Raw genomic sequence first — 25742 nt, forward strand, 5'->3', positions numbered from 1 at the left:
TCCATTATGCAATGGATGTCAACAGACCATGAAAGGCTACTATTGCTCAAGGTCTGAATATCAATGTATGGTTACGTATTATGGAAGGAGATGCTTTCTACTTTCTGCAAGCAAGTTTGTAGTGTTGATGTGACAGTGGACTTAGACTATTTGTCTTTAGGGTAAATGGATGCTCGTTTGAGTTGGTACAGTAACGCAACAAAATCTAGGGCGTGGACATTGGCCAGAACTACTGAGATGAGATATACTGTAGCTGACATATTTTAAACTCACAAATACTCACAGTCCCGATAATATGTCTGATATGATATGTCAAACCCCTGATAGAGAGATTGGTATGGGAATTAGGTCAGGGTGTCCACTCAACGCCCTCCACCCAAGCTGTTCAATTATAGCTGTCCTGACCTGTTCATCTGTAGCTGTCCTGACCTGTTCATCTATAGCTGTCCTGACCTGTTCATCTGTAGCTGTCCTTACCTGTTCAACTATAGCTGTCCTGACCTGTTCATCTATAGCTGTCCTGACCTGTTCACCTGTAGCTGTCCTGACCTGTTCAACTATAGCTTGTCCTGACCTGTTCATCTGTAGCTGTCCTGACCTGTTCATCTGTAGCTGTCCTGACCTGTTCATCTGTAGCTGTCCTGACCTGTTCAACTATAGCTGTCCTGACCTGTTCATCTGTAGCTGTCCTGACCTGTTCATCTGTAGCTGTCCTGACCGGTTCATCTATAGCTGTCCTGACCTGTTCATCTGTAGCTGTCCTGACCTGTTCAACTATAGCTGTCCTGACCTGTTCACCTGTAGCTGTCCTGACCTGTTCATCTGTAGCTGTCCTGACCTGTTCAACTATAGCTGTCCTGACCTGTTCACCTGTAGCTGTCCTGACCTGTTCAACTATAGCTGTCCTGACCTGTTCATCTGTAGCTGTCCTGACCTGTTCAACTATAGCTGTCCTGACCTGTTCATCTGTAGCTGTCCAGACCTGTTCATCTGTAGCTGTCCTGACCTGTTCAACTATAGCTGTCCTGACCTGTTCAACTATAGCTGTCCTGACCTGTTCATCTGTAGCTGTCCTGACCTGTTCATCTGTAGCTGTCCTGACCTGTTCATCTGTAGCTGTCCTGACCTGTTCATCTGTAGCTGTCCTGACTTGTTCATCTGTAGCTGTACTTTAAATGAAAAGGAAACTCTGCATAATACTTGCTCCGATGCAATTATGTATTTTCCAACGTTTCGACAGCAAGTTGTCTTCATCAGGGTTTCAATACACTGCAGGTCACCAGTATAGATTTTGATAGGTGTTCATAATCATGGCCGGCTATGGCCTGATATCATTGGTCAATATACAGATAATATAGAGTAAAAAAATGCACGAATGGATATACAATGATCACAGATGGCCTACAATTTCATCATAAATAGCCAAGTATACACATTGATTTAGAAAAGATAACAGAAATGGTTTCAGATTAAACTCAACTTTCAGACTATAGGGAGCGAAGGTCTTTAAATTAAACATCCATGCGGTCTCTTGGTTTAGCAATACATTGTCACGGTCACCCCCTGTCCTAGGGAGGTGGACGTGTTCGATGCCAATATAGCGAAGGGGCGAAATAAGGTTGATCGCTTCTAAAAAAAATAGTGGGCAGCATCCTTGTATGTCAAGTTTTTACACCTAAAGGTGCTACGGTGCTCAGAGAATCTGACTTTTCGTTTTACCTTACTGTAGCCGCAACCACACACCCAGCAGTCTTCAATGTACTCAGTGTCTCAGCTCTCTGCATAAGCTCTCTGCATGGTTCTTCAGTTTAATGTAACCGTGCAGTTGAGACAAGTGTTTGGCGAGCTATTGCAATGGATCATATTGCGCTTAATGCTTTTTCTGCCCCTCCAGATCGGTTCTGGAACCACTAAGCTGCTGGAGCCAATGAGGATAGATGAACTGAGAGAGAGTGTGGCTGAGGGGAAGTGGCAAGGAGGAGCACGGGAGTGGGAAGAAGGGAGAGAGGGATTAGCTTGGCGAGCAGTGAAGTGCAAAGGAGTTGTCACCTCATTTCACTCTGATGCAGCGTTAATGCGAATCTGTCTCTCTCTGTGTGTTGCTTCTCCTGCAATGCTGTTTTCTGTCTCTCAGTCCCTCTCTGTTTATTTCTCTCTGTCTCTCGCTCGCTGTCTCTTGCTCTCTCGCTTGCTCCCGCTCTCTCTCTCTCTCTCTCGTGTGTGTGTTTTCTCTGAATTCTGCTTCAGTATTCACAATACATTAGGTGTCAGTGTGTTTGTTGAATATCATTGCGTGTCGAAGATGTTTCAATTTGCATTTAATGTCACTCCCCACTTTTGGACGACTTAGAATTTTCCAAAGACTTTTGTTGTGTGCTGCTACTGAAAGACTACTTTTAGAACAGTTACAGATCAGTGACTGAATATGTTTGTAACACAACATAAAGGCTGTTACAACTTGCAGACTTGTTTTCGAGTTGCTGTGCGTTTTGTTACCAACCTATTTTGCTACCTGACAACTTTACGGTTTTTACTTTTTTAATTACCGTTTATATATATATATTTTTTTCCTCAACTTTTTCACTCCGGACGCTTTATCTGGACACGATTCGTCAGGACCTCCAACAGCCGAAGCTAAGTAGTAACATTAACATGATGCCTTCTAATTGCAGTCACTGTACTCGCCTTACGGCGAGGATAGCTGTGCTACAAACCCAGCTTCAGACGCAATCGTTAGGCAAGGGTAATTTCAGTGTAGGAAAGGATGAAACAGCGTCTGTGCCACCAGTAAGTACAGATAGTAGTATAAATCCCCTGGCACAGTCCCCGCAGCCGGACAACTTTCTCACGGTTTCTGGAAGGAAATGCTGTAGGAACGCTCAACCGGTGTCGCTCATTCAGCCGACAGAAACTTTCAACCGGTTTTCCCCATAAGCAGCGAGTCGGGAGTCAGAGGCCGAGTCTTCTCTGGTCTCTACTCCTCTCGTTCCAGGGTCTGAGACGCCGAAGCTTCCCACCATTAGCTCTGACAAATTGAAAACTCTAGTCATTGGCGACACCATTACCTGGAGTATTAGACTTAAAACTAATCATCCAGCGATCATACACTGTTTACCAGGGGGCAGGGCTACCGACGTTAAGGCTAATCTGAAGATGGTGCTGGCTAAAGCTAAAACTGGCGAGTGTAGAGAGTATAGAGATATTGTTATCCACGTCGGCACCAACAATGTTAGGATGAAACAGTCAGAGTTCACCAAGTGCAACATAGCTTCTGCTTGTAAATCAGCTAGAAAGATGTGTCGGCATCGAGTAATTGTCTCTGGCCCCTCCCAGTTAGGGGGAGTGATGAGCTCTACAGCAGTCTCTCAACTCAATCGCTGGTTGAAAACTGTTTTCTGCCCCTCCCAAAAGATAAAATTTGTAGATAATTGGCCCTCTTTCTGGGACTCACCCACAAACAGGACCAAGCCTGACCGGCTGAGGAGTGACGGACTCCATCCTTTTAATTTTAATTTAATTTTTTATTTTACCTTTATTTAACCAGGCAAGTCAGTTAAGAACACATTCTTATTTTCAATGACTGCCTGGGAACAGTGGGTTAACTGCCTGTTCAGAACGACAGATTTGTACCTTGTCAGCTCGGGGGTTTGAACTCGCAACCTTCCGGTTACTAGTCCAACGCTCTAACCACTAGGCTACGCTGCCTAGCTGGAGGGGTTCTCTAATCTAGCTCCACAATGAAATAGGGTGCAGGCCAGGCAGCAGGCTGTTCGCCAGCCTGCCAGCATAGTGGAGTCTGCCACTTGCACAGTCAGTGTAGTCAGCTCAGCTATCACCATTGAGACCGTGTCTGTGCCTCGACCTAGGTTGGGCAAAACTAAACATGGCGGTGTTCGCCTTAGCAATCTCACTCTGATAAACACCACCTCCATTCCTGTCATTATTTAAAGAGATCATGATACCTCACATCTCAAAATAGGGCTACTTAATGTTAGATCCCTTACTTCAAACACAATTATAGACAATGAACTAATCACTGATCATAATCTTGATGTGATTGGCCTGACTGAAACATGGCTTAAGCCTGATGAATTTTCTGTGTTAAATGAGGCCTCACCTCCTGGCTACACTAGTGACCATATACCCCGTGCATCCCGCAAAGGCGGAGGTGGTGCTAACATTTACGATAGCAAATGTCAATTTACAACAAAAAAAATGACGTTTTCGTCTTTTGAGCTTCTAGTCATGAAATCTATGCAGCCTACTCAATCACTTTTTATAGCTACTGTTAATAGGCCTGCTGGGCCATATACAGTGTTCCTCACAGAGTTCCCTGAATTCCTATCGGACCTTGTAGTCATAGCAGATAATATTCTAATCTTTGGTGACTTTAATATTCACATGGAAAAGTCCACAGACCCACTCCAAAAGGCTTTTGGAGCCATCATCGACTCAGTGGGTTTTGTCCAACATGTCTCTGGACCCACTCACTGTCACAGTCATACGCTGGACCTAGTTTTGTCCCATGGAATAAATGTTGTGGATCTTAATGTTTTTCCTCATAATCCTGGACTATCGGACCACTATTTTATTACGTTTGCAACAAATAATCTGCTCAGACCCCAACCAAGGAACATCAAAAGTCGTGCTATAAATTCACAGACAACACAAAGATTCCTTGATGTCCTTCCAGATTCCCTCTGTCTACTCAAGGACGCCAGAGGACAAAAATCAGTTAACCACTTAACTGAGGAACTCAATTTGACCTTGCGCAATACCCTAGATGCAGTTGCACCCCTAAAAACTAAAAACATTTCTCATACGAAACTAGCTCCCTGGTACACAGAAAATACCCGAGCTCTGAAGCAAGCTTCCAGAAAATTGGAACGGAAATGGCGCCACACCAAACTGGAAGTCTTCCGACTAGCTTGGAAAGACAGTACCGTGCAGTACCGAAGAGCCCTTACTGCTGCTCGATCATCCTATTTTTCTAACTTAATTGAGGAAAATAAGAACAATCCGAAATTCCTTTTTGATACTGTCGCAAAGCTAAATAAAAAGCAGCATTCCCCAAGAGAGGATGACTTTCACTTTAGCAGTGATAAATTCATGAACTTCTTTGAGGAAAAAATTATGATTATTAGAAAGTAAATTACGGACTCCTCTTTAAATCTGCATATTCCTTCAAAGCTCAGTTGTCCTGAGTCTGCACAACTCTCCCAGGACCTAGGATCAAGAGAGACGCTCAAGTGTTTTAGTACTATATCTCTTCACACAATGATGAAAATAATCATGGCCTCTAAACCTTCAAGCTGCATACTGGACCCTATTCCAACTAAACTACTGAAAGAGCTGCTTCCTGTGCTTGGCCCTCCTATGTTGAACATAATAAACGGCTCTCTATCCACCGGATGTGTACCAAACTCACTAAAAGTGGCAGTAATAAAGCCTCTCTTGAAAAAGCCATATCGAATCTTCCATTCCTCTCAAAAATGTTAGAAAAGGCTGTTGCGCAGCAACTTACTGCCTTCCTGAAGACAAACAATGTATACGAAATGCTTCAGTCTGGTTTTAGACCCCATCATAGCACTAAGACGGCACTTGTGAAGGTGGTAAATTATATTTTAATGGCATCGGACCGAGGCTCTGCATCTGTCCTCATGCTCCTAGACCTTAGTGCTGCTTTTGATACCATCGATCACCACATTCTTTTGGAGAGATTGGAAACCCAAATTGGTCTACACAGACAGTTTCAACTGACCTGAGCCCTAGGACCATGCCCCAGGACTACCTGACATGATGACTCCTTGCTGTCCCCAGTCCACCTGGCCGTGCTGCTGCTCCAGTTTCAACTGTTCTGCCTTATTATTATTCGACCATGCTGGTCATTTATGAACATTTGAACATCTTGGCCATGTTCTGTGATAATCTCCACCCGGCACAGCCAGAAGAGGACTGGCCACCTCTCATAGCCTGGTTCCTCTCTAGGTTTCTTCCTAGGTTTTGGCTTTTCTAGGGAGTTTTTCCTAGCCACCGTGCTTCTACACCTGCATTGCTTGCTGTTTGGGGTTTTAGGCTGGGTTTCTGTACATCACTTTGAGATATCAGCTGATGTACGAAGGGTTATATAAATACATTTGATTTGATTTGAAAGGGGGATACCTAGTCATACAACTGAATGCATTCAACTGAAATTAGCCTTGAGGTGAAAGACCACGTAGGGGCATTATACCATGAGTCTTGAGGTGACAGACCACGTAGGGGCATACCATGAGTCTTGAGGTGAAAGACCACAAAACATATGGGTGAAACATCACACTGTGAAGAATAGGCGATAAGCTCCATGCATCCTGTTATAGGAGGTCCCATCTCGCAGAACAGAGTCTGTTTAGAACGCTGAGCATGATGACCTCACATTCTTATTTTAGACCATGACCTTGCTGACGTGTTGGTTCCCAAGCCATTATGACGTAACCAGGTTAGGCAAAGATAAAAGGCCTGGATGTGGATCGGAATTTTTAAGATGCTATTTGTTGAAACTTTAATGAGCTGCAATCCTGTCCTGCATACAGTGCACTGAACATAAAGCTTTCTGACATTCACAGCAGTGCTTTGTAAACATTATTACAAGACTAAAGCGTCTGTCTCTCTATCCCTCCCTCCCCCCTTTCCTCTCCTCTCTCTTTCCTCACTCTTGCCTCTCTCTCCCTCCCTCTTCTTTCCTCTTCTCTTTTTCTCTCTCTGTGTCTCTCTGTCTGCAGTTGCCCTGAAGAACTGTACTTGCAGTGGTGGCAGCGCTGACAACAGCAAAGCCACAGGATTGGAGGACAGTTGGCTGCCCGAAGGAGAACTGTTGCTGAAGGTCAGTGCTAAAAGGCATGTGGGATCTTTAAAGATAAAAACAACTGTCTTTGCTTTTGGTAATTAATTACAAGGCTTACTATCCAGTGATGAAGTGTTGGATATACCCCATAACTCACTGGCCTCACGTTGTCTTAAATCCAAAAATGTAACAGCTTGTTTGTATCTCCGGTTATAAATTCCCATAATACACCGCAATACTCCCATCATTTTGTCATACATTATCATTTCATTTAGTTTACGATTATATCACAATTTCTAGGGAGCTATTTTCATTTTGTTTCTCTGTATGTGTGATTGAGTGGAGAGTGATCTAGTCGGCTGCCAGATCTCGTTTTGGATAAGCCAGAGTCATTGATTTTCCAGTCCAGTTCCCCTGTTGTATGTGCAGCACAGTGGAATTCCAGAGCAGAACAGAGGAAACAGTCTGCCAGACATCCCTGCCCTATGAGCGAAGTTTCATTGTTATGATAAACCTACATCTCTCCAATGTGTTAGTAATGAAGCATGAAAGCTTATTCCGGGGAACAGCCACGGGACATTTTAAAAGACAGGGAGGCGGGACGAAAAGGCAAGGTTAGGGGAAGAAGCGAAGAAAGGGGAGCGGTGAAGATTTCTCTCTTTGTGGTTCGACATCAGACACTTAGTAGTGAATTGTAGAGGAGCTGTGAGGTCATCCATTATTTACATCAGGAGAGGAGGGGGAAAATATAGTTTTCACCTCTCACTGTCATTGTTGAAAATAGACTCAGACCACCTCTTATACTCAAAGTAGTCCCACAGAAGCCTGACACCCTCCGCCATGTGGGAAAGTAGCCTGACACCCTCCACCATGTGGGAAAGTAGCCTGACACCCTCCACCATGTGGGAAGTAACCTGACACCCTCCACCATGTGGGAAAGTAGCCTGACACCCTCCACCATGTGGGAAAGTACCCTGACACCCTCCACCGTGTGGGAAAGTAGCCTGACACCCTCCACAATGTGGGAAAGTAGCCTGACACCCTCCACTATGTGGGAAAGTAACCTGACACCCTCCACCATGTGGGAAAGTAGCCTGACACCCTCCACCATGTGGGAAAGTAGCCTGACACCCTCCACAATGTAGGAAAGTAGCCTGACACCCTCCACCATGTAGGAAAGTAGCCTGACACCCTCCACCATGTGGGAAAGTAGTTCTGCAGAATGCAGACAGATCCTGTAAGTTTTGGTACTGTACCAGTCTGCAAAAATGCAAAGCGATTGGGATTCTGGTCTGTTTTCTGTTCAACCAGGAAGTCTATAACCTAGTTTGCACACATTGTGGTTCTATGATTTCAAGAGTTCAACTGGGGCTTGTTACATTTATTTCACTTCAACAATGTGTAGTTGCTCAATGCCTGGTACATTAGACCCTGGAAGTTGGCTATTTACTTACAAGATGGTGTACAAACCATCCAAGCTGACATGGTAGTGTTTATGTTTCACTGGACTGCTTACACACAGAGAGGATGTGCTGTAGATAATTGGGGTGAATCATTGATTATTAGTAAAAGAGCAACATGACGTGCCTTAGTCATGGTTCAGCCCCTGGGAAGACTGAGGCTACTTTCTGTGGATGCACCCATTGCACTGTGTGTGTGTGTGTGTGTGTGTGTGTGTGTGTGTGTGTGTGTGTGTGTGTGTGTGTGTGTGTGTGTGTGTGTGTGTGTGTGTGTGTGTGTGTGTGTGTGTGTGTGTGTGTGTGTGTGTGTGTGTGTGTGTGTGTGTGTGTGTGTGTGTGTGTGTGTGTGTGTGTGTGTGTGTGTGTGTGTGAACATGCTAATGTCTGTTTTGTTTGAGTAAGGTAGATATGGTTGTATGCCTGTTTGTGCATTTGTTTACTAAATGTTCCTGTGTATGAGGGAGTGGGAGTGTGTTTAGTAGGGTGGAAACATGGGACCAGCTGTTCCTGTTGGGGATAAAACAAATGAGTGACTAATCCATCTATCTTTTATTCCTGACATTATTTGTTTATCTCTCCAGTTCAGAACAAACCCTTCTTGCATGTAGCACACTGACAACCCCTCATCCACTCCAGGGTGCAGAGTCCACCAATATCCCTGTAGGACACCTCACAACCACTACCGTCACATGTTGCTTAAGTAATTAAAAAATGTCTCGTTAAGCTAAATTCAGTAAATATAAAACATATCTAAGTCTGTTTGAGATGCATGTTGGAACAGAACCCGGAGATATTTAAAAAACTCAGGAAGAACCAGACAAGGCACCAGGATAAAGAGACCAGGATAAAGGGACTAAGGGGGCAGTTGAAATCGGTTCTTGCATTGGAATTGTATTGAATTCTGCTCATTTCACAATAAACATAAAGTTCAAATGCCCAGACTCTGAGACCATTGGTTAAGTGTTTTTTAAGTGACAGGATAGAGCGAAATCTGCAGCAGCACAATGGACTGCGGCCTACACACCACACGCCGTTTTGGTAATGAATATAGGCTACAGGATAGATAGGCACTTTGTAATATGTGAATTACCCTATGTGAATACAGCCGTACACACAGCTGTCTTACCAAAATAATGCAAACTAAATGCTGAAAGTAATAGCCTAGTTATTCATGCATTGAAACAAACATAGTGAGTAGCAGTTTGGCTTAGAATACTGACACAACTGTGATGCAAACAAATGAATGAGAACAGAATAAATAACACATCAGATTTAAGACATGACACAATCTACATTTAGGCTAGTTACATTAACAGTAAACAAACAGTAAACAAAAGATGGAAGGAGATCCAGATAACCAGAACATAGCCTACAGTGAGATGCAGCCTACAGTCTACTACAGTGAGATGCAGCCTACAGTCTACTACAGTGAGATGCAGCCTACAGTCTACTACAGTGAGATGCAGCCTACAGTCTACTACAGTGAGATGCAGCCTACAGTCTACTACAGTGAGATGCAGCCTACAGTCTACTACAGTGAGATGCAGCCTACAGTCTACTACAGTGAGATGCAGCCTACAGTCTACTACAGTGAGATGCAGCCTACAGTCTACTACAGTGAGATGCAGCCTACAGTCTACTACAGTGAGATGCAGCCTACAGTCTACTACAGTGAGATGCAGCCTAAAGTCTACTACAGTGAGATGCAGTCTACTACAGTGAGATGCAGCCTACAGTCTACTACAGTGAGATGCAGCCTACAGTCTACTACAGTGAGATGCAGTCTACTACAGTGAGATGCAGCCTACAGTCTACTACAGTGAGATGCACCCTACAGTCTACTACAGTGAGATGCAGCCTAGTCTACTACAGTGAGATGCAGCCTACAGTCTACTACAGTGAGATGCAGCCTACAGTCTACTACAGTGAGATGCAGCCTACAGTGAGATGTAGCCTGCTACAGTGAGATGTAGCCTGCTACAGTGAGATGCAGCCTACAGTCTACTACAGTGAGATGCAGCCTACAGTCTACTACAGTGAGATGCAGCCTACAGTCTACTACAGTGAGATGCAGCCTACAATGAGATGTAGCCTGCTACAGTGAGATGCAGCCTACAGTCTACTACAGTGAGATGCAGCCTACAGTCTACTACAGTGAGATGCAGCCTACAGTCTACTACAGTGAGATGCAGCCTACAATGAGATGTAGCCTGCTACAGTGAGATGCAGTCTACTACAGTGAGATGCAGCCTATAGTCTACTACAGTGAGATGCAGTCTACTACAGTGAGATGCAGCCTACAGTCTACTACAGTGAGATGCAGCCTACTACAATGAGATGCAGCCTACAGCCTGCAACCGTGACATGCAGGCTACTACAGTGAGATGCAGCCCACAGTCTACTACAGTGAGATGCAGTCTACTACAGCGAGATGCAGTCTACGACAGTGAGATGCAGCCTACAGTCTACTACAGTGAGATACAGCCTACAGTCTACTACAGTGAGATGCAGCCTGCTACAGTGAGATGCAGCCTACAGTCTACTACAGTGAGATGCAGCCTACAGTCTACTACAGTGAGATGCAGCCTACTGCAGTGAGATGTAGCCTGCTACAGTGAGATGCAGTCTACTACAGTGAGATGCAGCCTACTACAGTGAGATGCAGCCTACTACAGTGAGATACAGTCTACTACAGTGAGACCCAGCTTACAGTATACTACAGTGAGATGCAGCCTACTGCAGTGAGATGCAGCATACAGATTACTGCTGTGAGATGCAGTCTACTACAGTGAGATACAGCCTACTACAGTGAGGTACACCTGTCACTCAATCCCCCTTTACCCCGTTGTGGAACTGGATCTGCTAAGAAAGGAAGGACTATGCCTAATGGAAGGACTAAGCCTAATGGAAAGACTAAGCCTAATGGAAAGACTAAGCCTAATGGAAAGACTAAGCATAATGGAAGGACTAAGCCTAATGGAAAGACGAAGCCTAATGGAAAGACTAAGCCTAATGGAAAGACTAAGCCTAATGGAAAGACTAAGCCTAATGGAAAGACTATGCCTAATGGAAGGACTATGCCTAATGGAAGGACTAAGCCTTATGGAAGGACTATGCGTAATGGAAGGACTAATCCTAATGTGAGATGCAGCCCACAGTCTACTACAGTGAGATGCAGCCTACTACAGTGAGATGCAGCCTACTACAGTGAGATGCAGCCTACTACAATGAGATGCAGCCTACTACAGTGAGATTCAGCCTACTACAGTGAGATACAGAACTACTTCAGTGAGATACAGCCTACTTCAGTGAGATACAGCCTACTACAGTGAGATACAGCCTACTACATTGAGATGCAGCCTTCAGCCTACTACAGTGATACAGCCTACTACAGTGAGATGCAGCCTACTACAGTGAGATGCAGCCTACTACAGTGAGATGCAGCCTTCAGCCTACTACAGTGAGATACAGCCTACTACAGTGAGATACAGCCTACTACAGTGAGATACAGCCTACTTCAGTGAGATACAGCCTACTTCAGTGAGATACAGCCTACTACAGTGAGATACAGCCTACTACAGTGAGATGCAGCCTTCAGCCTACTACAGTGATACAGCCTACTACAGTGAGATACAGCCTACTACAGTGAGATGCAGCCTACTACAGTGAGATACAGCCTACTTCAGTGAGATACAGCCTACTACAGTGAGATACAGCCTACTACAGTGAGATGCAGCCTTCAGCCTACTACAGTGATACAGCCTACTACAGTGAGATGCAGCCTACTACAGTGAGATGCAGCCTACTACAGTGAGATGCAGCCTACTACAGTGAGATGCAGCCTACTACAGTGAGATGCAGCCTACTACAGTGAGATACAGCCTACTACAGTGAGATGCAGCCTACTACAGTGAGATACTGCCTACTTCAGTGAGATACAGCCTACTTCAGTGAGATACAGCCTACTACAGTGAGATACAGCCTACTACAGTGAGATGCAGCCTTCAGCCTACTACAGTGATACAGCCTACTACAGTGAGATGCAGCCTACTACAGTGAGATGCAGCCTACTACAGTGAGATGCAGCCTACTACAGTGAGATGCAGCCTACTACAGTGAGATACAGCCTACTTCAGTGAGATACAGCCTACTTCAGTGAGATACAGCCTACTACAGTGAGATACAGCCTACTACAGTGAGATGCAGCCTTCAGCCTACTACAGTGATACAGCCTACTACAGTGAGATACAGCCTACTACAGTGAGATGCAGCCTACTACAGTGAGATGCAGCCTACTACAGTGAGATGCAGCCTACTGTAGTGAGATACAGCCTACTACAGTGAGATACAGCCTACTACAGTGAGATACAGCCTACTACAGTGAGATGCAGCCTACTACAGTGAGATGCAGCCTACTACAGTGAGATACAGCCTACTACAGTGAGATGCAGCCTACTACAGTGAGATGCAGCCTACTACAGTGAGATGCAGCCTACTACAGTGAGATACAGCCTACTACATTGAGATGCAGCCTACTACAGTGAGGTACAACCTACTACAGTGAGATGCAGCCTACAGTCTACTACAGTGAGATGCAGCCTACAATGAGATGTAGCCTGCTACAGTGAGATGCAGCCTACAGTCTACTACAGTGAGATGCAGCCTACAGTCTACTACAGTGAGATGCAGCCTACAGTCTACTACAGTGAGATGCAGCCTACAATGAGATGTAGCCTGCTACAGTGAGATGCAGCCTATAGTCTACTACAGTGAGATGCAGTCTACTACAGTGAGATGCAGCCTACAGTCTACTACAGTGAGATGCAGCCTACTACAATGAGATGCAGCCTACAGCCTGCAACCGTGACATGCAGGCTACTACAGTGAGATGCAGCCCACAGTCTACTACAGTGAGATGCAGTCTACTACAGCGAGATGCAGTCTACGACAGTGAGATGCAGCCTACAGTCTACTACAGTGAGATGCAGCCTACAGTCTACTACAGTGAGATACAGCCTACAGTCTACTACAGTGAGATGCAGCCTGCTACAGTGAGATGCAGCCTACAGTCTACTACAGTGAGATGCAGCCTACAGTCTACTACAGTGAGATGCAGCCTACTGCAGTGAGATGTAGCCTGCTACAGTGAGATGCAGTCTACTACAGTGAGATGCAGCCTACTACAGTGAGATGCAGCCTACTACAGTGAGATACAGTCTACTACAGTGAGACCCAGCTTACAGTATACTACAGTGAGATGCAGCCTACTGCAGTGAGATGCAGCATACAGATTACTGCTGTGAGATGCAGTCTACTACAGTGAGATACAGCCTACTACAGTGAGGTACACCTGTCACTCAATCCCCCTTTACCCCGTTGTGGAACTGGATCTGCTAAGAAAGGAAGGACTATGCCTAATGGAAGGACTAAGCCTAATGGAAAGACTAAGCCTAATGGAAAGACTAAGCCTAATGGAAAGACTAAGCATAATGGAAGGACTAAGACTAATGGAAAGACGAAGCCTAATGGAAAGACTAAGCCTAATGGAAAGACTAAGCCTAATGGAAAGACTATGCCTAATGGAAGGACTATGCCTAATGGAAGGACTAAGCCTTATGGAAGGACTATGCGTAATGGAAGGACTAAGCCTAATGTGAGATGCAGCCCACAGTCTACTACAGTGAGATGCAGCCTACTACAGTGAGATGCAGCCTACTACAGTGAGATGCAGCCTACTACAATGAGATGCAGCCTACTACAGTGAGATTCAGCCTACTACAGTGAGATACAGAACTACTTCAGTGAGATACAGCCTACTTCAGTGAGATACAGCCTACTACAGTGAGATACAGCCTACTACAGTGAGATGCAGCCTTCAGCCTACTACAGTGATACAGCCTACTACAGTGAGATGCAGCCTACTACAGTGAGATGCAGCCTACTACAGTGAGATGCAGCCTACTACAGTGAGATACAGCCTACTTCAGTGAGATACAGCCTACTACAGTGAGATACAGCCTACTTCAGTGAGATACAGCCTACTTCAGTGAGATACAGCCTACTACAGTGAGATACAGCCTACTACAGTGAGATGCAGCCTTCAGCCTACTACGGTGATACAGCCTACTACAGTGAGATACAGCCTACTACAGTGAGATGCAGCCTACTACAGTGAGATACAGCTTACTTCAGTGAGATACAGCCTACTTCAGTGAGATACAGCCTACTACAGTGAGATACAGCCTACTACAGTGAGATGCAGCCTTCAGCCTACTACAGTGATACAGCCTACTACAGTGAGATGCAGCCTACTACAGTGAGATGCAGCCTACTACAGTGAGATGCAGCCTACTACAGTGAGATGCAGCCTACTACAGTGAGATGCAGCCTACTACAGTGAGATGCAGCCTACTACAGTGAGATACAGCCTACTTCAGTGAGATACAGCCTACTTCAGTGAGATACAGCCTACTACAGTGAGATACAGCCTACTACAGTGAGATGCAGCCTTCAGCCTACTACAGTGATACAGCCTACTACAGTGAGATACAGCCTACTACAGTGAGATGCAGCCTACTACAGTGAGATGCAGCCTACTACAGTGAGATGCAGCCTACTACAGTGAGATACAGCCTACTTCAGTGAGATACAGCCTACTTCAGTGAGATACAGCCTACTACAGTGAGATACAGCCTACTACAGTGAGATGCAGCCTTCAGCCTACTACAGTGATACAGCCTACTACAGTGAGATACAGCCTACTACAGTGAGATGCAGCCTACTACAGTGAGATGCAGCCTACTACAGTGAGATGCAGCCTACTGTAGTGAGATACAGCCTACTACAGTGAGATACAGCCTACTACAGTGAGATACAGCCTACTACAGTGAGATGCAGCCTACTACAGTGAGATGCAGCCTACTACAGTGAGATACAGCCTACTACAGTGAGATGCAGCCTACTACAGTGAGATGCAGCCTACTACAGTGAGATGCAGCCTACTACAGTGAGATACAGCCTACTACATTGAGATGCAGCCTACTACAGTGAGGTACAACCTACTACAGTGAGATGCAGCCTACAGTCTACTACAGTGAGATGCAGCCTACAATGAGATGTAGCCTGCTACAGTGAGATGCAGTCTACTACAGTGAGATGCAGCCTATAGTCTACTACAGTGAGATGCAGTCTACTACAGTGAGATGCAGCCTACAGTCTACTACAGTGAGATGCAGCCTACTACAATGAGATGCAGCCTACAGCCTGCAACCGTGACATGCAGCCTACTACAGTGAGAAGCAGCCTACTACAGTGAGAAGCAGCCTACTACAGTGAGATCCAGCCTACTACAGTGAGAAGCAGCCTACTACAGTGAGATGCAGCCTACTACAGTGAGATACAGCCTACTACAGTGAGATACAGCCTACTACAGTGAGATACAGCCTACTACAGTGAGATGCAGCCTACTGTAGTGAGATACAGCCTACTACAGTGAGATACAGCCTACTACAGTGAGATACAGCCTACTACAGTGAGATGCAGCCTACTACAGTGAGATGCAGCCTACTACAGTGAGATACAGCCTACTACAGTGAGATGCAGCCTACTACAGTGAGATGCAGCCTACTACAGTGAGATGCAGCCTACTACAGTGAGATACAGCCTACTACATTGAGATGCAGCCTACTACAGTGAGGTACAACCTACTACAGTGAGATGCAGCCTACAGTCTACTACAGTGAGATGCAGCCTACAATGAGATGTAGCCTGCTACAGTGAGATGCAGCCTACAGTCTACTACAGTGAGATGCAGCCTACAGTCTACTACAGTGAGATGCAGCCTACAGTCTACTACAGTGAGATGCAGCCTACAATGAGATGTAGCCTGCTACAGTGAGATGCAGTCTACTACAGTGAGATGCAGCCTATAGTCTACTACAGTGAGATGCAGTCTACTACAGTGAGATGCAGCCTACAGTCTACTACAGTGAGATGCAGCCTACTACAATGAGATGCAGCCTACAGCCTGCAACCGTGACATGCAGGCTACTACAGTGAGATGCAGCCCACAGTCTACTACAGTGAGATGCAGTCTACTACAGCGAGATGCAGTCTACGACAGTGAGATGCAGCCTACAGTCTACTACAGTGAGATGCAGCCTACAGTCTACTACAGTGAGATACAGCCTACAGTCTACTACAGTGAGATGCAGCCTGCTACAGTGAGATGCAGCCTACAGTCTACTACAGTGAGATGCAGCCTACAGTCTACTACAGTGAGATGCAGCCTACTGCAGTGAGATGTAGCCTGCTACAGTGAGATGCAGTCTACTACAGTGAGATGCAGCCTACTACAGTGAGATGCAGCCTACTACAGTGAGATACAGTCTACTACAGTGAGACCCAGCTTACAGTATACTACAGTGAGATGCAGCCTACTGCAGTGAGATGCAGCATACAGATTACTGATGTGAGATGCAGTCTACTACAGTGAGATACAGCCTACTACAGTGAGGTACACCTGTCACTCAATCCCCCTTTACCCCGTTGTGGAACTGGATCTGCTAAGAAAGGAAGGACTATGCCTAATGGAAGGACTAAGCCTAATGGAAAGACTAAGCCTAATGGAAAGACTAAGCCTAATGGAAAGACTAAGCATAATGGAAGGACTAAGACTAATGGAAAGACGAAGCCTAATGGAAAGACTAAGCCTAATGGAAAGACTAAGCCTAATGGAAAGACTAAGCCTAATGGAAAGACTATGCCTAATGGAAGGACTATGCCTAATGGAAGGACTAAGCCTTATGGAAGGACTATGCGTAATGGAAGGACTAAGCCTAATGTGAGATGCAGCCCACAGTCTACTACAGTGAGATGCAGCCTACTACAGTGAGATGCAGCCTACTACAGTGAGATGCAGCCTACTACAATGAGATGCAGCCTACTACAGTGAGATTCAGCCTACTACAGTGAGATACAGAACTACTTCAGTGAGATACAGCCTACTTCAGTGAGATACAGCCTACTACAGTGAGATACAGCCTACTACAGTGAGATGCAGCCTTCAGCCTACTACAGTGATACAGCCTACTACAGTGAGATGCAGCCTACTACAGTGAGATGCAGCCTACTACAGTGAGATGCAGCCTACTACAGTGAGATACAGCCTACTTCAGTGAGATACAGCCTACTACAGTGAGATACAGCCTACTTCAGTGAGATACAGCCTACTTCAGTGAGATACAGCCTACTACAGTGAGATACAGCCTACTACAGTGAGATGCAGCCTTCAGCCTACTACAGTGATACAGCCTACTACAGTGAGATACAGCCTACTACAGTGAGATGCAGCCTACTACAGTGAGATACAGCTTACTTCAGTGAGATACAGCCTACTTCAGTGAGATACAGCCTACTACAGTGAGATACAGCCTACTACAGTGAGATGCAGCCTTCAGCCTACTACAGTGATACAGCCTACTACAGTGAGATGCAGCCTACTACAGTGAGATGCAGCCTACTACAGTGAGATGCAGCCTACTACAGTGAGATGCAGCCTACTACAGTGAGATGCAGCCTACTACAGCGAGATGCAGCCTACTACAGTGAGATACAGCCTGCTTCAGTGAGATACAGCCTACTTCAGTGAGATACAGCCTACTACAGTGAGATACAGCCTACTACAGTGAGATGCAGCCTTCAGCCTACTACAGTGATACAGCCTACTACAGTGAGATACAGCCTACTACAGTGAGATGCAGCCTACTACAGTGAGATGCAGCCTACTACAGTGAGATGCAGCCTACTGTAGTGAGATACAGCCTACTACAGTGAGATACAGCCTACTACAGTGAGATACAGCCTACTACAGTGAGATGCAGCCTACTACAGTGAGATGCAGCCTACTACAGTGAGATACAGCCTACTACAGTGAGATGCAGCCTACTACAGTGAGATGCAGCCTACTACAGTGAGATGCAGCCTACTACAGTGAGATACAGCCTACTACATTGAGATGCAGCCTACTACAGTGAGGTACAACCTACTACAGTGAGATAAAGCCTACTACAGTGAGATACAGCCTACTACAGTGAGGTACAGCCTACTACAGTGAGATGCAGCCTACTACATTGAGATGCTGCCTACTACATTGAGATTCAGCCTACTACAGTGAGGTACAGACTACTACAGTGAGGTACAGCCTACTACAGTGAGATAAAGCCTACTACAGTGAGATACAGCCTTCAGCCTACTACCGTGAGATGCAGCCTTCAGCCTACTACAGTGAGGTACAGCCTACTACAGTGAGATACAGCCTACTACAGTGAGATACAGCCTACTACAGTGAGATACAGCCTACTACAGTGAGATGCAGCCTACTACAGTGAGATGCAGCCTACTACAGTGAGAAGCAGCCTACTACAGTGAGATGCAGCCTTCAGCCTACTACAGTGAGATACAGCCTACTACAGTGAGATACAGCCTACTACAGTGAGATACAGCCTACTATAGTGAGATACAGCCTACTACAGTGAGGTACAGCCTACTACAGTGAGATACAGCCTACTACAGTGAGATACAGCCTACTACAGTGAGATGCAGCCTTCAGCCTACTACAGTGATACAGCCTACTACAGTGAGATACAGCCTACTACAGTGAGATGCAGCCTACTACAGTGAGATACAGCTTACTTCAGTGAGATACAGCCTACTTCAGTGAGATACAGCCTACTTCAGTGAGATACAGCCTACTACAGTGAGATACAGCCTACTACAGTGAGATGCAGCCTTCAGCCTACTACAGTGATACAGCCTACTACAGTGAGATGCAGCCTACTACAGTGAGATGCAGCCTACTACAGTGAGATGCAGCCTACTACAGTGAGATACAGCCTACTTCAGTGAGATACAGCCTACTTCAGTGAGATACAGCCTACTACAGTGAGATACAGCCTACTACAGTGAGATGCAGCCTTCAGCCTACTACAGTGATACAGCCTACTACAGTGAGATACAGCCTACTACAGTGAGATGCAGCCTACTACAGTGAGATGCAGCTGTGTCTACTACAGTGAGATGCAGCCTAGCTACTACAGTGAGATGCAGCCTACTGTAGTGAGATACAGCCTACTACAGTGAGATACAGCCTACTACAGTGAGATACAGCCTACTACAGTGAGATGCAGCCTACTACAGTGAGATGCAGCCTACTACAGTGAGATACAGCCTACTACAGTGAGATGCAGCCTACTACAGTGAGATGCAGCCTACTACAGTGAGATGCAGCCTACTACAGTGAGATACAGCCTACTACATTGAGATGCAGCCTACTACAGTGAGGTACAACCTACTACAGTGAGATAAAGCCTACTACAGTGAGATACAGCCTACTACAGTGAGGTACAGCCTACTACAGTGAGATGCAGCCTACTACATTGAGATGCTGCCTACTACATTGAGATTCAGCCTACTACAGTGAGGTACAGACTACTACAGTGAGGTACAGCCTACTACAGTGAGATAAAGCCTACTACAGTGAGATACAGCCTTCAGCCTACTACAGTGAGATGCAGCCTTCAGCCTACTACAGTGAGATACAGCCTACTACAGTGAGATACAGCCTACTACAGTGAGATGCAGCCTACTACAGTGAGATGCAGCCTACTACAGTGAGAAGCAGCCTACTACAGTGAGATGCAGCCTTCAGCCTACTACAGTGAGATACAGCCTACTACAGTGAGATACAGCCTACTACAGTGAGATACAGCCTACTATAGTGAGATACAGCCTACTACAGTGAGGTACAGCCTACTACAGTGAGATACAGCCTACTACAGTGAGATGCAGCCTTCAGCCTACTACAGTGAGGTACAGCCTACTACAGTGAGGTACAGCCTACTACAGTGAGGTACAGCCTACTACAGTGAGGTACAGCCTACTACAGTGAGATACAGCCTACTACAGTGAGATACAGCCTTCAGCCTACTACAGTGAGATACAGCCTACTACAGTGAGATGCAGCCTACTACAGTGAGAAGCAGCCTACTACAGTGAGAAGCAGCCTACTACAGTGAGAAGCAGCCTACTACAGTGAGATCCAGCCTACTACAGTGAGAAGCAGCCTACTACAGTGAGATGCAGCCTACTACAGTGAGATACAGCCTACTACAGTGAGATACAGCCTACTACAGTGAGATACAGCCTACTACAGTGAGATGCAGCCTACTGTAGTGAGATACAGCCTACTACAGTGAGATACAGCCTACTACAGTGAGATACAGCCTACTACAGTGAGATGCAGCCTACTACAGTGAGATGCAGCCTACTACAGTGAGATACAGCCTACTACAGTGAGATGCAGCCTACTACAGTGAGATGCAGCCTACTACAGTGAGATGCAGCCTACTACAGTGAGATACAGCCTACTACATTGAGATGCAGCCTACTACAGTGAGGTACAACCTACTACAGTGAGATGCAGCCTACAGTCTACTACAGTGAGATGCAGCCTACAATGAGATGTAGCCTGCTACAGTGAGATGCAGCCTACAGTCTACTACAGTGAGATGCAGCCTACAGTCTACTACAGTGAGATGCAGCCTACAGTCTACTACAGTGAGATGCAGCCTACAATGAGATGTAGCCTGCTACAGTGAGATGCAGTCTACTACAGTGAGATGCAGCCTATAGTCTACTACAGTGAGATGCAGTCTACTACAGTGAGATGCAGCCTACAGTCTACTACAGTGAGATGCAGCCTACTACAATGAGATGCAGCCTACAGCCTGCAACCGTGACATGCAGGCTACTACAGTGAGATGCAGCCCACAGTCTACTACAGTGAGATGCAGTCTACTACAGCGAGATGCAGTCTACGACAGTGAGATGCAGCCTACAGTCTACTACAGTGAGATGCAGCCTACAGTCTACTACAGTGAGATACAGCCTACAGTCTACTACAGTGAGATGCAGCCTGCTACAGTGAGATGCAGCCTACAGTCTACTACAGTGAGATGCAGCCTACAGTCTACTACAGTGAGATGCAGCCTACTGCAGTGAGATGTAGCCTGCTACAGTGAGATGCAGTCTACTACAGTGAGATGCAGCCTACTACAGTGAGATGCAGCCTACTACAGTGAGATACAGTCTACTACAGTGAGACCCAGCTTACAGTATACTACAGTGAGATGCAGCCTACTGCAGTGAGATGCAGCATACAGATTACTGCTGTGAGATGCAGTCTACTACAGTGAGATACAGCCTACTACAGTGAGGTACACCTGTCACTCAATCCCCCTTTACCCCGTTGTGGAACTGGATCTGCTAAGAAAGGAAGGACTATGCCTAATGGAAGGACTAAGCCTAATGGAAAGACTAAGCCTAATGGAAAGACTAAGCCTAATGGAAAGACTAAGCATAATGGAAGGACTAAGACTAATGGAAAGACGAAGCCTAATGGAAAGACTAAGCCTAATGGAAAGACTAAGCCTAATGGAAAGACTATGCCTAATGGAAGGACTATGCCTAATGGAAGGACTAAGCCTTATGGAAGGACTATGCGTAATGGAAGGACTAAGCCTAATGTGAGATGCAGCCCACAGTCTACTACAGTGAGATGCAGCCTACTACAGTGAGATGCAGCCTACTACAGTGAGATGCAGCCTACTACAATGAGATGCAGCCTACTACAGTGAGATTCAGCCTACTACAGTGAGATACAGAACTACTTCAGTGAGATACAGCCTACTTCAGTGAGATACAGCCTACTACAGTGAGATACAGCCTACTACAGTGAGATGCAGCCTTCAGCCTACTACAGTGATACAGCCTACTACAGTGAGATGCAGCCTACTACAGTGAGATGCAGCCTACTACAGTGAGATGCAGCCTACTACAGTGAGATACAGCCTACTTCAGTGAGATACAGCCTACTACAGTGAGATACAGCCTACTTCAGTGAGATACAGCCTACTTCAGTGAGATACAGCCTACTACAGTGAGATACAGCCTACTACAGTGAGATGCAGCCTTCAGCCTACTACAGTGATACAGCCTACTACAGTGAGATACAGCCTACTACAGTGAGATGCAGCCTACTACAGTGAGATACAGCTTACTTCAGTGAGATACAGCCTACTTCAGTGAGATACAGCCTACTACAGTGAGATACAGCCTACTACAGTGAGATGCAGCCTTCAGCCTACTACAGTGATACAGCCTACTACAGTGAGATGCAGCCTACTACAGTGAGATGCAGCCTACTACAGTGAGATGCAGCCTACTACAGTGAGATGCAGCCTACTACAGTGAGATGCAGCCTACTACAGCGAGATGCAGCCTACTACAGTGAGATACAGCCTACTTCAGTGAGATACAGCCTACTTCAGTGAGATACAGCCTACTACAGTGAGATACAGCCTACTACAGTGAGATGCAGCCTTCAGCCTACTACAGTGATACAGCCTACTACAGTGAGATACAGCCTACTACAGTGAGATGCAGCCTACTACAGTGAGATGCAGCCTACTACAGTGAGATGCAGCCTACTACAGTGAGATACAGCCTACTTCAGTGAGATACAGCCTACTTCAGTGAGATACAGCCTACTACAGTGAGATACAGCCTACTACAGTGAGATGCAGCCTTCAGCCTACTACAGTGATACAGCCTACTACAGTGAGATACAGCCTACTACAGTGAGATGCAGCCTACTACAGTGAGATGCAGCCTACTACAGTGAGATGCAGCCTACTGTAGTGAGATACAGCCTACTACAGTGAGATACAGCCTACTACAGTGAGATACAGCCTACTACAGTGAGATGCAGCCTACTACAGTGAGATGCAGCCTACTACAGTGAGATACAGCCTACTACAGTGAGATGCAGCCTACTACAGTGAGATGCAGCCTACTACAGTGAGATGCAGCCTACTACAGTGAGATACAGCCTACTACATTGAGATGCAGCCTACTACAGTGAGGTACAACCTACTACAGTGAGATGCAGCCTACAGTCTACTACAGTGAGATGCAGCCTACAATGAGATGTAGCCTGCTACAGTGAGATGCAGCCTACAGTCTACTACAGTGAGATGCAGCCTACAGTCTACTACAGTGAGATGCAGCCTACAGTCTACTACAGTGAGATGCAGCCTACAATGAGATGTAGCCTGCTACAGTGAGATGCAGTCTACTACAGTGAGATGCAGCCTATAGTCTACTACAGTGAGATGCAGTCTACTACAGTGAGATGCAGCCTACAGTCTACTACAGTGAGATGCAGCCTACTACAATGAGATGCAGCCTACAGCCTGCAACCGTGACATGCAGGCTACTACAGTGAGATGCAGCCCACAGTCTACTACAGTGAGATGCAGTCTACTACAGCGAGATGCAGTCTACGACAGTGAGATGCAGCCTACAGTCTACTACAGTGAGATGCAGCCTACAGTCTACTACAGTGAGATACAGCCTACAGTCTACTACAGTGAGATGCAGCCTGCTACAGTGAGATGCAGCCTACAGTCTACTACAGTGAGATGCAGCCTACAGTCTACTACAGTGAGATGCAGCCTACTGCAGTGAGATGTAGCCTGCTACAGTGAGATGCAGTCTACTACAGTGAGATGCAGCCTACTACAGTGAGATGCAGCCTACTACAGTGAGATACAGTCTACTACAGTGAGACCCAGCTTACAGTATACTACAGTGAGATGCAGCCTACTGCAGTGAGATGCAGCATACAGATTACTGATGTGAGATGCAGTCTACTACAGTGAGATACAGCCTACTACAGTGAGGTACACCTGTCACTCAATCCCCCTTTACCCCGTTGTGGAACTGGATCTGCTAAGAAAGGAAGGACTATGCCTAATGGAAGGACTAAGCCTAATGGAAAGACTAAGCCTAATGGAAAGACTAAGCCTAATGGAAAGACTAAGCATAATGGAAGGACTAAGACTAATGGAAAGACGAAGCCTAATGGAAAGACTAAGCCTAATGGAAAGACTAAGCCTAATGGAAAGACTAAGCCTAATGGAAAGACTATGCCTAATGGAAGGACTATGCCTAATGGAAGGACTAAGCTAAGCCTTACAGTGGAAGGACTTATGGAAGGACTATGCGTAATGGAAGGACTAAGCCTAATGTGAGATGCAGCCCACAGTCTACTACAGTGAGATGCAGCCTACTACAGTGAGATGCAGCCTACTACAGTGAGATGCAGCCTACTACAATGAGATGCAGCCTACTACAGTGAGATTCAGCCTACTACAGTGAGATACAGAACTACTTCAGTGAGATACAGCCTACTTCAGTGAGATACAGCCTACTACAGTGAGATACAGCCTACTACAGTGAGATGCAGCCTTCAGCCTACTACAGTGATACAGCCTACTACAGTGAGATGCAGCCTACTACAGTGAGATGCAGCCTACTACAGTGAGATGCAGCCTACTACAGTGAGATACAGCCTACTTCAGTGAGATACAGCCTACTACAGTGAGATACAGCCTACTTCAGTGAGATACAGCCTACTTCAGTGAGATACAGCCTACTACAGTGAGATACAGCCTACTACAGTGAGATGCAGCCTTCAGCCTACTACAGTGATACAGCCTACTACAGTGAGATACAGCCTACTACAGTGAGATGCAGCCTACTACAGTGAGATGCAGCCTACTACAGTGAGATGCAGCCTACTGTAGTGAGATACAGCCTACTACAGTGAGATACAGCCTACTACAGTGAGATACAGCCTACTACAGTGAGATGCAGCCTACTACAGTGAGATGCAGCCTACTACAGTGAGATACAGCCTACTACAGTGAGATGCAGCCTACTACAGTGAGATGCAGCCTACTACAGTGAGATGCAGCCTACTACAGTGAGATACAGCCTACTACATTGAGATGCAGCCTACTACAGTGAGGTACAACCTACTACAGTGAGATAAAGCCTACTACAGTGAGATACAGCCTACTACAGTGAGGTACAGCCTACTACAGTGAGATGCAGCCTACTACATTGAGATGCTGCCTACTACATTGAGATTCAGCCTACTACAGTGAGGTACAGACTACTACAGTGAGGTACAGCCTACTACAGTGAGATAAAGCCTACTACAGTGAGATACAGCCTTCAGCCTACTACAGTGAGATGCAGCCTTCAGCCTACTACAGTGAGGTACAGCCTACTACAGTGAGATACAGCCTACTACAGTGAGATACAGCCTACTACAGTGAGATACAGCCTACTACAGTGAGATGCAGCCTACTACAGTGAGATGCAGCCTACTACAGTGAGAAGCAGCCTACTACAGTGAGATGCAGCCTTCAGCCTACTACAGTGAGATACAGCCTACTACAGTGAGATACAGCCTACTACAGTGAGATACAGCCTACTATAGTGAGATACAGCCTACTACAGTGAGGTACAGCCTACTACAGTGAGATACAGCC

The 25742-nt window shown here is 46.0% G+C and overlaps 1 protein-coding gene and 1 long non-coding RNA gene across 4 annotated transcripts in view; one reads left to right on the forward strand and one right to left on the reverse strand.

Annotated features, from left to right (window-relative positions):
* The window catches only part of LOC124019293 (aryl hydrocarbon receptor-like), a 65271-nt gene that overhangs the window by 15409 nt on the left and 24120 nt on the right, over positions 1-25742 (forward strand). For all 3 annotated transcript variants that reach the window (XM_046337413.1, XM_046342849.1, XM_046341666.1), the window contains exon 3: positions 6762-6862. In XM_046337413.1, coding sequence (XP_046193369.1) covers positions 6762-6862 — 101 coding nt within the window. The remainder of the gene's footprint in view (positions 1-6761; positions 6863-25742) is intronic.
* The window catches only part of LOC124031913, a 36836-nt gene that overhangs the window by 568 nt on the left and 10526 nt on the right, over positions 1-25742 (reverse strand). The window lies entirely within an intron of this gene.

The sequence above is a fragment of the Oncorhynchus gorbuscha genome, linkage group LG01 (genome assembly GCF_021184085.1).
Source record: "Oncorhynchus gorbuscha isolate QuinsamMale2020 ecotype Even-year linkage group LG01, OgorEven_v1.0, whole genome shotgun sequence".
In the NCBI taxonomy this organism is placed as follows: Eukaryota; Metazoa; Chordata; class Actinopteri; order Salmoniformes; family Salmonidae; genus Oncorhynchus; species Oncorhynchus gorbuscha.